The sequence below is a fragment of the Lissotriton helveticus genome, chromosome 9, assembly GCF_964261635.1.
Source record: "Lissotriton helveticus chromosome 9, aLisHel1.1, whole genome shotgun sequence".
In the NCBI taxonomy this organism is placed as follows: Eukaryota; Metazoa; Chordata; class Amphibia; order Caudata; family Salamandridae; genus Lissotriton; species Lissotriton helveticus.
In genome coordinates, this window is record NC_136070.1 from 509,541,612 (window position 1) to 509,557,971 (window position 16,360).

Consider the following 16,360-nt stretch of genomic DNA (forward strand, 5'->3'; position numbering starts at 1 on the left):
TACCCATAAGTACCCTATTGACTTTTGTATCACGTAAAAGTTGTGGAACACAAGGCATTCAAAAAACTGGTGCACTTGGAGTAATTCTAATTGGTTCTTTCTGATAGGGTGGAGGGTTTTTAGTCAAAATGTCCTCCATAAACTCATCTCTCGACTCTCCAAAACCTGTCATTGTCAAGTGCTTAGTTTTCTCCTTACATTTTCCTCCTGCCTGTTCATCAACTGTTAATACTGGATATAACCCTTCTGATACCATTGCTTTTCTCCATTGCCTCATCTGACCCTCACGTGACTCACGCAAATACCTGAGAAAATGACTTATGAACCTACCACTTCTTTTCTTTTCTCTCTCATACAATTCAGTTTCCCATTCTTCTAGTGTCTCTTACTGTGTCATTCTGGGTCTCAGATCCAAATCATTCATCTGCATTCTCAAATTCTGCAAAATTCTTCCATTAAATGTACCATGTTCTGGAAAAGCCAAAATACCATCTCCTTTCGTATACTCTATTCAATTTTCCATCCATACACACATATGATATCGTCTCTCCATCATCATAAATGAAGCAGGCGTTTTTTGGTGGAAGAATTAGAATCCCCTCTCTAGTTAATACTAGCTTATCTTCCTTAAAGAAATTCTTTATTCTCTTCACAAGTGACATTTTTCTCTTCTCTCCATACATTCTATGCTGTGAATACATAAAACAATAATCTGCAAAACCTCAAGTTTTTGTGTCAGGTTGACTTGCACCAAATGGCAAATGAGAATCAACCATACAATTTTCCGTCTACCAATCCAAAATCAGCTTTTGTCAAACTCACGCTCATAATCTGACCAATGTCAGCACGGTCTTTTGCAACGTCAGTATAACTCCTTACTACTGACCCCTACTTTACAATCTATGCTTGTTTCACACTTACAATTTCCACCAGTCCCATCGCGGCAGTCTGTGACATCAGTAGTACATCTTACAACTGACCCCTCCTTTGCATTTCCTTTTCTTGTCACACGCCTGCTACTTTAACCAATCCCAGCGCGGCTCCCAGTGACGTCAGTACAACTCTGCCGATTGGTCCTCCCTTCACAAGGTGATACGAAAATCTATTTTCTATTAAATTTGCATTAAATTCTCGTTAATAACAACATAAAAACATTTGCTACTCTGTCTGTTCCACTAAAACCAAAGAATAGATTTCACTTTTGCTACGAGTAAAACCTTCAGCATACTCTTCATATACTGGGAGTGAAACCTTCCTGCTTACTCTTCATATACTGCCAGTAAAACCTTCTGCTTACTCTTCATCCAAACTCGCTAGAACCTGTTACTCCTTCGGTGTCACCCTTCCTAGGTGATATAACACTTTTCACCAGCGAAACCTTTGTTATCAGTCACTCTTGCTTTCACACAGGAAAAATAGTCCCTAATTTAGCACTGGTAGTCCTGCATAGCTTCTCAGTACTTTCTAACAGACGAGTAACCTCACTGCAGTATGGCTTCGATCCACCATACGCTATTCATTTTCCAGAATTTCCAGACAACATAAAACAAGACTTTTACGGATGTGTTAAAACATAAACAATAATCAATAGTCAACGTTTATCACCAAACTAGTCAATAATAACCATCCTCTGCTACCAGAAAAACTGATCCAGCGGTAAACCAACCTCAGATACTCTAATACCTCATACTCACCTTGGGCCCATGAACACACACTCACATACAGGCCAGTTAAATCCACTGGGGTCAATTTTTATAATTGTCCGTCCTAGGTTAGTTATCTGATATTTCTAACCTATCTTTCACTGATTTTATTTATTTTTCATATTTGTAGAGCACTCTGTTACCCGGAGGTGTCCTGGCGCTAACGTGATTGAACCAGTGTATGTGGGTGGTTGAGAGCTTAGTGAGTAAAGAGCCAGGTCTTGAGCGCTCTTCTGAAAGACAGCATGTCCGAAGATTGTCTGAGATTGAGTGGTAATCTGTTCCAAGCTTCTGCCTAGCCAAGGGAAAAGCTCCTGCCTCCCCATCGCGCTTTCTTGACTCTAGGGACTGATCAAAAAGTTCTTTCCTCTGGGCAATGGACCATTAGTTGAACTAGTTGATCGTGAAATGACATGAAATAAATTTACTTTCTGAGTAATTAAATAATCACACCCTCGGGAAGAATTTTAAATGTTTATCGAGATGAAATTCATGTTAACCAAATTCAAAGTACAGAACGATCTCCGTCACCCATGGAAGAAAAGATTCAAATTAATAAGACTTTCAATGATGATACTTAGAAAGGAGAGGATAGAAAGAGCAGCATAATTTAATTCTACAGAACATTATATTTACCTAGGATGGTGTGTAAACCGACCATTTAGCTAAGAAGTTGGGAAGAGTCCCCTGGGGAAAGGACAGGAGACAAAGGCTTCGGGTTTCAGGTCAGGATTCAGGACAGGATTCAGGACAGGATAGGTCACCTCTTCTTGATCTGACTCCTGCGTCGCACCCCTCTCTGACACTATCTTCCTCCTCGATTCTTTGGCGATCTTCTTCTAATTATTTGGCTTAAATTCTAAGTCTGCATATGATTCTTCTTCAGCATTCGCTCGTTACTCCAACAGCATCCCGAGCTCTGCAGCATTCTGGTCTCTCTGTTCTCTCTAACTAAACTACCTCAATTATACCTTTCTAATGCCATGTACCACACATTAATGTTTAAATTTCATAGAACTCCTAATTCTGGTTGGACAGGCAAAGGGGATGATCATCACACCATACCAGATTTTCATAATTTTTCTTTATCTCATTGTCTAATGATCCCGCCCATTCATTTTTATACATAAATCTTTATTCCCACCTGTATCCACATTTTTATCATCACAAAGTATACATTTGGTACAGTATTTCTTCCTTTCGCAGGACGTTAGGATTCTTCCCAGTGTATGTTGCCGTTTCTTTCTTGTATGGCATTCAAGGATGACAGTGCGGCTTCTGGCTCATCTAGACTGCACATGTGTAATGGGTCACATGGAATATAGACTTTGGTCCTGGACAGAGGCCCAAATACAAACCAATAAGAAAGTCCAAAAGAAGTATATTAATTTAAAAATAAAATGATTTCACTGTATACCACCTATCTCTACTCTAGTCCCATTTATTGCTCTCCCTGCATTAGCAGTTAGTAAAATAGCTTAATTTAGTTTCAGTAAAGCAGATGTCTAGCATGCGATCCGTCAAGCGGCCATTTTGGAGGTGTCTGCGCGAGTGCAGAAATTTCCCTCCAAGCAAAAGATCATCATTACTACGTAGGTGCAGTTGACGTATGCGCAATACAATTTCCCACTTTAGCGGCCATTTTAGATTTCACTCGAGTTACTCGTTAATAAAACACGTACGCAAGCTTCTCTATTCTTAATGTTTGAAATGCGGTGCATATTAATTACACAATACACAATTAATATGACGTTATGAGTTATGAGTGGATTGTCTTCAAGCAAGTCTCTTTTCTATGAGCCCTTGCTCCATCAATGTTTTCCCTAGACCCCACCCTATGAAATTTTTCGTACTCATTAATTTAACTTTCCAGACAGGCTTTTTCTGATTTTAAAGATTTTAATCAAATATATCCTTGGAGATCAGGCAAGCCCACAGAGAAGCATTTATGGCATCCAAACCATAATTATGAGAGCAGTGCCAATGTTTAACTCCATAAAATTTTGTTTTCAGCTCTGCAGGTACCCAACCAACTCTCCCCCTCCAAGTAAGTCTTATTAATATCCCACCCCTGAGATTTGGATTTTGGCTTCCCTCTCATACTTCCAGCTTTAGTGCTGAAAGATCTGAAAAGCCATTTGGCAGCATGTGCAGCCATTTGAACGTAACTGCAGAGGACACCAAGAAAAGATAAATGTGCATTTTATATTGATTAGAGAAACAAGGGAACTCCTTTTTATTGGGGAAGGTTGTATTGGCCCTAAAGATTGAAAAAGTTTGCTTAACAAACCAAGATCCTCTTCAACAGGTATTTACAGACAAATCAGTGTGAAGAGGGAGTCTATCGAGCAATTTTTCCAGCACCATCGACCCTCAGAGTCGGCAACCATAAATACTTTAATTCTTGCATTCTTAATAATGTATATCGGCATCCCTCTATGACCAGCTCCAGAAGAGGAAAGGCACTTAAAGCCAGCCCAACCTTTAAACATACTAAATGTATTCAACCTACTGAAGGGGATGTGTGTCTCCTGCATGAATACAACTGTTGGAGTATGCCATTGAACCCAGGCTTCTGCAGCTTGCCTTTTCCTCCTGTTATTCAACACCTTTGCATTAATGTGCCTATGCTAACATGAAGTGCAGAACAAAAAGCACACTTACAAAGGAGCAATACAATTCAAAGCAACAGAATAGGAATCATGCTTTCCAAAGCGCATTCGTAAAGAGCTGTAAAGTGCATTACATGTAGTTCACGTTGAACTATTTAGGTGCTATAAGTGCTGTAAAAGTTGTACAATATTCTTAGCCTAAATATCAAACACAATAAACAATCCCTCCCAAAATGCATCCCTAAAGTGCATTGCATGTAAACCATATCTAGTCAACTTAAAGTTCTATAAATGCTAACAATAACTTGTTCTGGAAAGCGTTCTAAACTGCACCCACTTTGCTCCATCTAGCCATAACCCAAATTCCATGCCTTCCTGACCTGTTTTCCAAACTACCTGCAAAAAGGTGTCCCTAGCACCTCTTTTTTTCATGCTCTATCCCCTTCCCTTAGAGTCCCAATCCTATCCTCTCCCTCAGTTCCCTCCACCTAGCGACTCACCACCCCCTGTCCCACCCCTCCCCATGAAGTGCACTATCCCCCAAAATAAGGCCCTCCAACAACTTATGGATGCAATATTTTGCCATTCACAAAGGTTTCGGCTAACTCCCTGCATAGCAGTTTTCTTGCATCTTATCGGAGGCTCCCCAAGGATAAAGAGCAGACTTTTTATCATTACACTGGTGGTATCAAGCTATATCCGCTTTCATCAGAAAGTGTCTAGCTGCCTCTACCTCTGAGAAGACCAAAAACCTACCTTCCCACATAATTTTTAACCTTGCTGGTTGAACCAACTGAGCCTATAGTTTTACATTTGCTCAGCATTTGCTTAATTTCCCATCGCCGACAGGAGGTCTCGGTTAAAACTGGGGGTCTCTAGTTGGTAGAGGTAGGCACCTTTGACCAAATAGGGACCCTTGCTTATAGTCAGGGTAAGGGCCTACACTTCTAATATAACCCCTGCTCACCCCCTTGGTAGCTTGGCACGAGCAGACAGGCTTATCTCTGAGGCAGTGTGTGAAGCATTTGTGAACACATACAGTAATACAGTGAAAACACTACAAATGGACACCACACCAGTTTAGAAAAATAAGTAATCTTTACTAGACTTAACACAAGACCAAACAATAAAAGTCCACATTACTGTAATTAAAAATAGACGTTAAAATGGTAGAAATAGCTTAGTTCAATGTATATGGTAAATGCAACACTTTACTCTCAAAGTACCTTGGATGCATCACGCAAAACAAACAAAAGGGCCGTAGGGAAGGTGATGCATCTGTTCCATGCTTTGGGGGAGGGGATGCGTCGGTTCCTTAATGCAGCGCAGAGGAGGTGATGCGTCGGTTCCTTGCCGGAGAGGAGGTGATGCGTCTGTTTCTTACTGTGATCCGGTGCGATGCGACAAGATGGTGCCTCAATGCGATGTGATGATCCGGTTCGATGCGACAAAATGGCATCTTGATGCGATGCGACAACGTTTGATGTGATGCGTGCACGCCTGATGGCCGTGCAGTGAACTTGGTGACTTATGAGCCGCGACAGGCCCTGCGACACACTTCTACGGCGATGCAATGGCGACCTCTGCGGCAGCAACACGCTTCTGCGGTGATACGACGCGCTTTGTCGATGATGGGACAGCGAACAGCTGCAGCGGTGGCACGCATCTTTGGCAATGCGACGGCAACTGCTGTGTTGGCGACACACTTCTCCTTGTTGCGTCGCGCTTCCAGCTCCCAGCGACTCGCAGTCTTCTCAGAGGGCCCAAACAACAGTAGGCACCTCTCTGCAGGCAGAATTCCTCAGCAAGGGAATTCAGGGGAGCTGTTGGTGAAGTCTTTTAGCCCTGAGACTTTAAGCAGGAGGCAAGCACAGTTCAAGCCCTTAGATATTCTTTTTCAAAACTGCAAAAGTACACATAAAATTCCTTATCTCCTCTCCTTGGCAATAACGTTGCCACTGCAGGCCAACCCCAAGAGCACAGCAGAGGGGCAGTCTCCTCCTTCAGCTTCCTTGGTTCTTCTCCTTGGCAAAGGGTTGACTTGATTCCCAGAAGTGATCTAAAGTTCTGGGGTCTGGGTCCCTCCTTTTATACACATAAATCCTTTGTCTCTGAAGGCAGAGAGTGTCTGTACCTAGGCCAAACCAGTTCTGGGTGCATTCTGCTAGTGCACAACTTCTTTGTTTGTCAGTGTGGGCCAAGGTCATCAGACGCACCACAGAAGGTGGAGCCAGCATTGTGGAAGGCAGGCACAGCCCTATTCAGGCCCAGGTGCTACTCCTCCCACCACTCCCAATGAAGATAGACATATTCAGCCTTGTGCTGACTCACCCTGTCTCCTGGAGCCACCCCAGCCCCTGTCACTCACAAACTAGACATGGAATACACAACCTAGCAGAGGCAGGCTTGGATGGTTAGGCAAGAAAATACCTATAATAATAATAAAGACATTTATAGAGCGCCTGGCTACGCCATCCCGGCGTGTCCCCGCGCTGTGGAGAAGAAACTAGCCCGGCGGGCAAGAAGAGCCACGTCCCCGCTAATCGTAACCACTAGTTGGCGAACAGGTATGTTTTGAGCAGACTCCTAAACCTGATCTCTGACTTCTCCCTCCTCAAATAGGCAGGGAGTTTATTCCAATTTTGAGCCGCCAAGAGGCGAAATGAGCGTCCACCCATTCTCCCTTTCTTAATCCCGGGGATGACAAGCTGCCCTGTCCCTTCCGACCTCAGAGCTCTGCCCGTGACATACATGATGATCAGATCTCCCAGGTAGGCAGGGGCCTTGTGCCCGAGGATACGATGGCAAAAAAGAAGGAGTTTAAACAGCACCCTCTTTTTGACAGGAAGCCAATGGAGGGAGTTCAATGCTGCCTTTGACGCCGCCCGTCTAGCAAGTCTCAAAATAAGGCGTGCCGCCGCATTTTGCAGGACTTGTAGGTGTTTGAGATTCTTGTCCGGGGCACGAATTTCAAACCTACTTTCTAAAAGTGGTATTTTCAAACTCAGAATGTTAAAACCAACTTCGCTAAAAGATGTATTTTATCATTCTGAGTTCAGGCGTACTAAACTCTAATTTCTACCTAGTTCCCTGAGTCAGTTAGGATTATAAGATGTTATAATCAAACTGCCCTTTCTGGCCTGTGGGGACAGGTAGCCTTGCAATAGTGAAAAGCGAAAATGGCTGTAATTCTCTATCAGGACATGCCACACACATCAGGGCACGTCCTACCTTTCACATACAATGCATCCTGCTTTTGGGCCTACCTTAGGGGTTGCTAACATGTAGAAAAGGGAAGGTTTTGGTACTGGTAAATGGGTACGCTTACCAAATCAACATGGCAGTACTGGACTGCACCCAGGCTCTGCAATGGCAGGCCTGAGACACACTTTACAAGCTGCTTCTGTGGGTGGCACAACCAGTGCTGCATGCCCATCAGCAGTATTTGATTTACAGACTGTGGGCACACATGGTGCACTGGACTAGGGTCTGATAAGTAAACCAAATAAGCCAATCATGGAGTCACTCATCCAATACATTAATTTAACATAGGGTGCACTTGCACTGTGGCACTGAATAGCAGTGGCACAGTGCCCAAAGCATCTAGACCAGCAAAACATATAGCAAAAACACAAGAGGCAACAGCAAAAAATGGAAGGGAGACCCACACCAATGGTGCCAGGTCTAACAGTCTCAAAAGACATTTCAGGAAAAATTTGAAAGCAAAAGTCTTGTTCCACATTTATGCTCTGCATAGGCAAAAATACCTTTTCCAATCGCTTTGGCTTTTCAGCCAAAAACGTGCACGCGTTCCATTGCCTTTAATGGCAACGCATGCATGTGTGGCGATGCATGTGTGGCGATTCACTTGCAGGAGAGAGCGCTGCCATATGGTAGCAATTATCGCTCCCGCAAGTGAATCGCGCAGGCCCTCCCTCCTCCCACCTGCTGCCGCACAAGGTGCACACGCTTGTTTTGTTTTGCCAAGACCGTCCTGTAACTGTGAGGCAACTCGACTGATTTTTTCATATGCTCTCCGATAGTGTTCTGGTTCCGAGTCTTGGCTTTCTAAATGTTTTGGATGTTTGACCTTGTGTTTGTGATGTATTACAATTCCAGGTTATGGTAAAGAGGGCTGCTCTAGTCGGTTTGTTCTGATGAGTTAATCAGCCCAGCACAGGATTATGGGCTCAAATATAAGCTTCATGATCGGCATTTAAATCTTTGTAGTTACCATTTTTTGGGTGATATATCCACTGAGCATCTGGTTTGAAAATGGGAACCTACTTCAGGTTGCATGCACAGATACGTTCTTATGGCTGATTCTTCTGAAACTTCCTTTAACCACCCTCCGCTCTGTTTTTCCCCTGGCCATTTACACCTGCTAAAGACAAATCCCCACAATCTAGTGAATTTACTCTAAATATCTAAGTCTTTCTGAGACTATTCAGGCTCAGACATGGTTCTCAAACCATGTAGGTGGTATTAAAAATCACTTTAGTCTAGAGTCAGTCTGTTGTGACCTATGTTCAGCCAATTGTCTGCTGATTTTTGTTGTTGTTGCTAAAATCATTATTTCAATATGGGGTGCAATCTGGGCTTGTTATTGTTGTGGCTTCCCCTGTAGTGACTTCTCACCCCCTTCGCCCCTCACACAGCGTTGCTTGTTGGTTCCGTCTTCCTCTCTGCAGGCCCGGGATCGCGTGCTGAGTCTGCTGACCGAACTGGCCACCATATGCGTCACTGAGCAGAACTTTGTCACCACCTTTTTATGCAAAACAACAGCAGTAGCGCCTCTGTACGATGTATGTGGGATGCAGGCGCATTGAGAGGAACACGGTCCGTCACTGAGTGGAACTTTGTCACCACTTTTTTATGCAAAATAACAGCAGTAGCGCCTCTGTACGAGGTATGTGGGATGTAGGCACACTGCGGATCACTGCAGATTAGTACCTCATACATTGAACATTTGCTTCGAGGCATCTATGCATTAGGCAGAACAGTTCGACGGCCACACTTCCAGTGAGAAGGAGCCAGACTGAGGTTTAGAGAGTCCAGCTCGGTACATCCAATCTTTTAAAGCACATCATAATCTTTAGTTTAACCAGAAACGTTGGCAAAAGTGAGAGGCAAGTTCCCAGCAGGCTACTCCTGTTCACTCTCTGCCCTCCCCCTTCAGATGCCAAGGCGTTGATTTATTTCAGCTCTCTTCACTACCTTCCCCTGCACTCTTAAGTTCTTGGGGGAGGATAAAAGAAAATGTTCTCTCACTCGCAAGTCAGTGACATCTGCTGGCAGAGATGAGCTACAAATTGCCTGGCATTTTCTTTTGGTACGGTTTGAAATTTGAGAATGTAGATTCTCCAAATTTTGAATTTGGAGAATCGGATTTAATTAAAGGCACTGAGGATAGCATTAAGCATAAACCTTTCTTTGCACCTCCATTTAGCCCTTAAAAATAACCATGACTAAATTTCAAATTAGAACTTAATGAAATTTGAGAATCCATTGGACATGAGCATCTCTGAATGTTCTAGCATTCAAAGATGAAAGGATCGCATGGGAAGCATTGGATTTTCTCCCATGTCCAAGGATGTCACTTCAATCAGCCGTGTTTATTTTTAGCAAGATATTACAAGGTGCAGTAATACATTAAAGTTAACTTCCTTAGACACATCTTCTTAGAATGTGCAGATTTCAATAAATATTTTCTTTTCTTATTAAAGAACATGTTCTCATCATCCTGTGGTTGCAGCCTAGGGTGGTGTGGGACAGACACGTGCAGTGGTCCTTCTCCTGCAGTTGTGGGTCTTGAGCAGCTGTGGCTTGCCTCCCTTGGAACTTGATGACTTGAAGATTTCAACCAGTGGCATCTCTTGTTTTCAGCAGCTGTAGCCTTCTTGAGCCACGTATCGACTGCAACACTGGAAAGGCAGGTGCGGCCTCCCTGCTGATATTGACCTCTTACATGCATTTGACAGTTGCGCCTCTGGGCCCATCGGCGGCTCCCACCTAGGCTTCCGCAAAGTTTTCCCACTTAGCTGACAGTAGAACACTCTCTCAGTTACAGCAGACTGCCAATCACACATGATGTTTGAGATTTGCAGAAGTCTTGATATGGTTAATGACCAGAACCGTTTAGGGAGACTGGGGAACCCCTTCCACACTCAGAATGCTGTTGGCTTTGCTCCATTACATTCACTGGCTGTCTCTGGCTATCCCCCTTACCAGGAACATGCTGGCTTCTCCTCCTCCACAGTCAAATACACACATTCTCTCTTTCAGCAAATAGGCACGCTTCTAGGCAGACCTTTTGCTTGCCAGTCTGCCTCCACAGACAGGCACACTTCTAGGCTCTAGACAGGCCCTCTGCTCCTCAAGCTGAAAGTGCAGACTTGAGGTGATTTCTGCTTACTTCACCAAGGTTGACTGTCATACAGACACCAACTCTCCGAACACAGCAGTGCTTTGAGTTCTCTACGGAACACTACATTTCTTGGTTAAGAAGGACTTAAACTGGAATTAGGTGGGGTGGTTTGGATCCCTTTTTCATACAGATTTTCCAAACAGGGCATGTGACTCCGCTGGCTAAGGTTTCAGAACCAGTTTGGGGTGGTTGGCAAGCATTAGCATAGCCAATAGGTCTCGCCTTTGGGACCTTATACGTATTTAGCCATGCAACAGTTGATGTTGTTGCACCAAGGATATTGTGCTGCATAACTAAATACTTATAAGGTCCCAAAAGCGAGACCTATTGGCTATGCCAATGCGTATTATCAATTGTCAATGGCTCACGCTCTATCCTTCTGGCCAAGTCGTAGTAGTATTCACCTGAGACGAGTTTTGAGCTGCCGCCCTCTCATAGCACTTACCGTAGCTACCTTTAGTGACCTCCCTCACCAAGTCCAGTCAGCCCTGTCTGTCAGCCGATCGCTACTGGTTGTGTTTCACCTCGACTTCACCAACCTGCTACAAAATACCCCGAAATGCAGCAAGCCGGCACCAATGCTGCGGCCAAGCCGATCCCACATAAGGCGCCGGCCGGGTCCAGAGGTCTGCACAGGAAGCCGCCATGATGGGAACCTCTGGCACGCAGCCTGTCAGTAACATGCCCCCATCATCCTTCCAAATAAGAAACATTTATAAAACTTTCAGGGCAAACCACTCATTCATCCTTCTTTTCTTCTGTATGGGGCTTACACCCATGTAATATAAAATAACTGCAAGGAAGTATTACAGAGGAGTAAAAGAATCTATCGCTGAATGTCCGCCTCTTGTGAATGTCTTGCATCCAGCTATTTTCAATGGTAAAAAGAATGAATCTTGTTTAATGTAAATAAAGTAAAAATGTAAGTAAATAAAACAGAGGGATGCCAATGTTAATAAGTGAATAAAATAACAATAGCAGAACAAGATAGCTGGCATCTGTAGCACAGTAGAGAGCAAAAATAAAACATTATGCAATGTACAGAGCACATATGAATCTAGAGAATCCCAATCTGAGGCGAACACGGAAACGAGTTGAGGCTCATTTACCATCCGCTTAGTCAGATAGATAGGGGTGCCTCCTATTTGCATAAACTCAGCTATGAATTCTTCGACCATGCTTAGAACAGATGAAAGCCCTGTCTGTCAAGGAACCTCCCTATCGCTCAGGACAGGGGCATTCATCTAAAATAACCAGAGTACAATATGCTGTGCTCTTTTCTGTGCATTGTAAACCCAGCTACCGGGCTAACATCAAATACTAGAGACATTACTTACTTACCGAGACCGTAATCCTATTCATCAAGCTGTCCAGCCTGGTTCTCTTCATTTTGACCTTCCCCGAGTTTCTCATTATTTTAGTGTCAAAGCCTGAAACAGAATAAAGTAACAGAATGTATTTGAAAGTTTGCAATTGAGGTCGACATAAATTTGGTCAGCTTTAATAAAACTTTCCCTTCCCATAGTGGAGCCATATCTATCGTACGTTGTTGGTAAGTTCCAATCACCGCACAAGAAAATATTCCAGGTGATGTGATAGCAGTCTCAAAAGTCTGCTTGTCCAGTGGCTAAGGTTATGGTGTCTAAAACTTGACATATGAGAGACCAGAATAAAAACGGTGTTGATGTTAATCCTCTTTTGTAACTGCGTCTGCCTCCAGTATTCTGAAGTCTGTTAAAACGAAGAATGAAGGCGCAGACATGTCTTGTAGATGGTAATGGTAGATTTATTCTTGTGGTAATCTTACAGGTTCTCAGTTACAGGAAGATGTTCAGATCCATGGTAATGCCCCACCAGGAGCAGGCTCCTCTCTCTGCTCAGCCCTTCACACCAACTGATTCTCTCCTACATACAAACCAACCCAACATTCCATGTGACCTCATCACAGGCTGAGCAGAAAGGCAGAGAACCACAGTGGGGAGACCGCATTGGTAATAAGCACATTACAACAAAGTCCTGTGTTTGGAAACAGAAGGCTGGCAGATGTATACGCCACATGGGCCAGACACAGTGCTCAATTTGTAAAAGAGTGAGTGTTGTTGCCCATAGACATTCTCAGAAGCCCGCGGCTGTCGCTATTAAATGTCGGTGCGCCAAATACCAAGGCTGAGTAGTCTTGAATTAACCTAAGGCCTCTTTAAACCACTGCCAGGCATTCCTACCCCTTTATCTCACTCTAGAGATACCATAGGAGGAATCACGGGAACAAATGCAGCCTCACTGAGTTAGTGTGAGCCTCATTACCCCCTCATATGTCCTCCATGTCCCAGTCCTAACAAAGTGAGGCAATCCTGACTCACGACGGCCATTAGGAATGCCAGTATTTAAAAATTTATAGAAGCCCCTACCACCCACCGCAATGCCTGTTTTTTTTTTTGCTGTCCCGACAGGTCAGTCGTGGGCTGGTGTGCTTTGCAATGTTTTCTGTTTCAGTGGGGGGCCTACGGTGCAGTGAGCTTTTGTTTTCTATTATTTACAGAGTTTGGATGTATTGTCTTGCTTACTTGGCTCTCGGCTGCACTGGTGTTCCGGTTGGTCGTGCTCCTGCTCCTGCTCCGTGTTCAAAACGCACTCCCCACGCATGTGCTTGGCTGGGGCGGGGAGCTTTTTCCTGACGTTCTGGCATCGGGTCGTTCAGGTGATGGAGTATCCAAGCAGCATCCGATGCCGACGGCCATGATTTGTTGTAATGTAGCTGTCTATGTCTGCTGATGGGTTTTACTCCCAGTATAGTTCCTCTGTGGTGGATGACCTGCGTTTTCATGATGTCCTCAAGAATATTCTGGCTGTCCTTCCACTTTTCGCTCCAGTTTTGACAGTCATCCCGTTTTAGTTTTATCAATTCCGCATAAAGCCTTTTAATTGTACAGTCTTCCCCGCCTTGGATTATCTCCATAATTGGATTGCGCCTGAATCTCAAAGCTCCTCCTTTTTTGTTCAACAGGAAACTCCTAACTTGTAAGTATTTGAAGAATTGCCTTGTTTCTAAATTAAATATAGTTTGTAAATCTGAAAATTGAAGAATCGCCTGGTCCCCCATTACATCCCCTATAGTTTTAATTCCCTTATTTTCCCACTCCACAAATATTGGTCCCGAAAAAATCTCTTGTGGAAGATTTTGGTTATGTGTGAGTCTAGTATACACATTATATTTCCCCAGACCTATTTTTAATATCAGTTGTGAAAGTTTTGGTATCTCTCTAGAAAAGGGTTACTCTCTGCTATGTTCAGCACCATTGCAGGCGCAACACTATAAAAGGATACATCACCTATATTACACACCCGCTAAAATAGCACAATGGGGAAATACAGTGGGTATTAAGTGCTATAGGTGTGGAAGCCTGGATGCCAATTTACAACATGTATTCGCTACGTGTCCTCATCTAGATTTACTAAAAAAAGAAATTGAATGTTTTATAAACAATGTTCTAGGAATTGAAATTGTGTTCACTCCCGGAACCATATTATTAGGAGTCAATCTTGAGGATGCAAGACCATATTGTGGGAGGGAATTTCTTTTTGTTGCAGTATCTGTTTGAGATTATGCATAGCTTCTGCATGGATTGACCCTATACCGCCTACTTTCCATAAATGGCTGGCTAAGTTATTATTAACATATAACGTGGAGAAAGAAATATATGCAAGGAAGGGAAAAAAGGGGAGGAAGCTGGGTAACATAATATGGGATCCAATAACGCGCTGGAAAGATAATTTAACAGTTTAAAATTGAGTTTTGCTTGAAATAGGGTTAAATAAGGTCCAGATAAGAGATATAAATTTGTAGGCTGGTTATAATCGGAGAGAGTTATTTTATTGTGGGGAAACTCTAGGAAAAGGTAATTTTGATTGATTACACTTACGCTATATAATTTGGAATAATATCTAGAATCTGCCTCCTTTATTTATGCCTGCTGATGCTCTATCGGTTGTTTTTCTCAATGTAATGTTATGCATTATTTTTTTTTTTCTGTTATGAATATTGCCGTGCCCTGTACATAAGTGCAAAATACTTCAATAAAAAAAAAAAAAGAATAAAAAAAAAAAAAGAATATTCTGGCTGAAAAATGGCTTGAAGTAGACAAGCAGGGGATGCGGCGCTTTCTGAGGAAGCGGTATTGCCTGGTGGAATTTGACACCCAGTTCCCTCAGGTTACTAAGGCCAATACTCTTTTGCCCTTCATGGCTTCTTCTTCCTCTTTGTCGTTGAAGGAGGCATACCTGACTGACCCGGTTCAGCGAAGGTGGAATCCGTTCTCAAGTGTTCTTATGCCTCTTCTCATTTTGGGGCGTGTGCTAGCACTTATTCAGCCAATGCTTTGCAGGTTCTTATCAAGGATTTTGAGAAATTGTTGACTGTCTTCAGGATTACGGGGATCCAAATCCTATCTTGGTGCAGATGGAGGTCTTGGCTCAGTTTCTCTCTGATGTGACTTTTGAAACGTTCTGGGACGAACCGGGCATTTTGGTGTGCTGCCAAGCTGGGGGCTGATTTCGTTGATGGGGACCTGCGTGTGCTTAAAGCGATTCATTTTGCTTTGTTTATTTAGAAGCACCCGCAGGTCCCCATCAATGAAATCAACCCCCACCACGGTGAAATCAGCCCCCAGCTTGGCAGCACACCAAAACGCCCAGTAGCCACTCCGGCTCTGGATACATTATGGGCCTTCTCGGCTGCCAGGGCAGCAGTGGCGGGTAAGAGGTCTCTCTGGACCAAACCTTGGTGTCTTAATGCTGCTCAGAAGGCCTTGGTCCATAAGCTGCCTTTTGAGGGTTCCTAGCTTTTTGGGGATGATTTGAACATGATGGTACAGCGATCTGCAGAGGAGAAGAAGATGTTGAAACCTTTTCAGAATGTACAGAAGAAGAAATGCCTTTTCCATGAAGAGGGGTTTCAGTGTGCTTTGTCTTCTTCTCAGCCCTTTTTTGGTCAGGCCCATGGTCGGGGCTGCGTTCCATTATAAATCCCAGCCTCAGCAGCAATAGCAGTAGCTGCTTCTCAACAGGGGTTGATTGAAGTCCTGAGCAATCTGGCATTAACTCACTCCAGACTGCTTGTTGTGGGGGATTTTAACCTATGGCCGAGTGGGAACCTGGACTCGGGCTACTATAATCGTATTCAATCCTGTGAGAATATAAACTTACAACAATGGGTTACTGAGCCTAAACATAAGGGGGTCACATGCTGGACCTGGTGTTTTCTGATTAGCAGATAATGGGAACAGTGAATATCCTACTGGTGTACTGGTCGGACCATCATGTGATTGTTTTTCAGATATATAACCCCAGGATGAATAAACCGATTATTAGGGAAGTTAGGAACTTTCAAAGTAGGGATTGGAAGGGACTCATGAAAAAGGCCATGATCTCTCCAATATTTTTGATTAACCAGGGTTCTGATGTAAATAAGCAGGTGGAAGAGAATTATACAATATTAAGCGAACAAACAAATACTAGGTTGGACCAGATTGCTCCGATAAATAGTCATAAGAAACTAGGCCGACCGTCAGCCCCGTGGTTTAATGTAAAATTGAGAATCCTGGAACTGGGCTGTAAGCAAG

General features: G+C 43.6%; 1 protein-coding gene across 4 annotated transcripts in view; it reads right to left on the reverse strand.

Annotated features, from left to right (window-relative positions):
• Positions 1-16,360, reverse strand: part of LOC144781481 (phospholipid-transporting ATPase IC-like) — a 1,874,327-nt gene that overhangs the window by 1,093,291 nt on the left and 764,676 nt on the right. For all 4 annotated transcript variants that reach the window (XM_078660356.1, XM_078660353.1, XM_078660355.1 and 1 more), the window contains one exon: positions 12,084-12,172. In XM_078660356.1, coding sequence (XP_078516482.1) covers positions 12,084-12,172 — 89 coding nt within the window. The remainder of the gene's footprint in view (positions 1-12,083; positions 12,173-16,360) is intronic.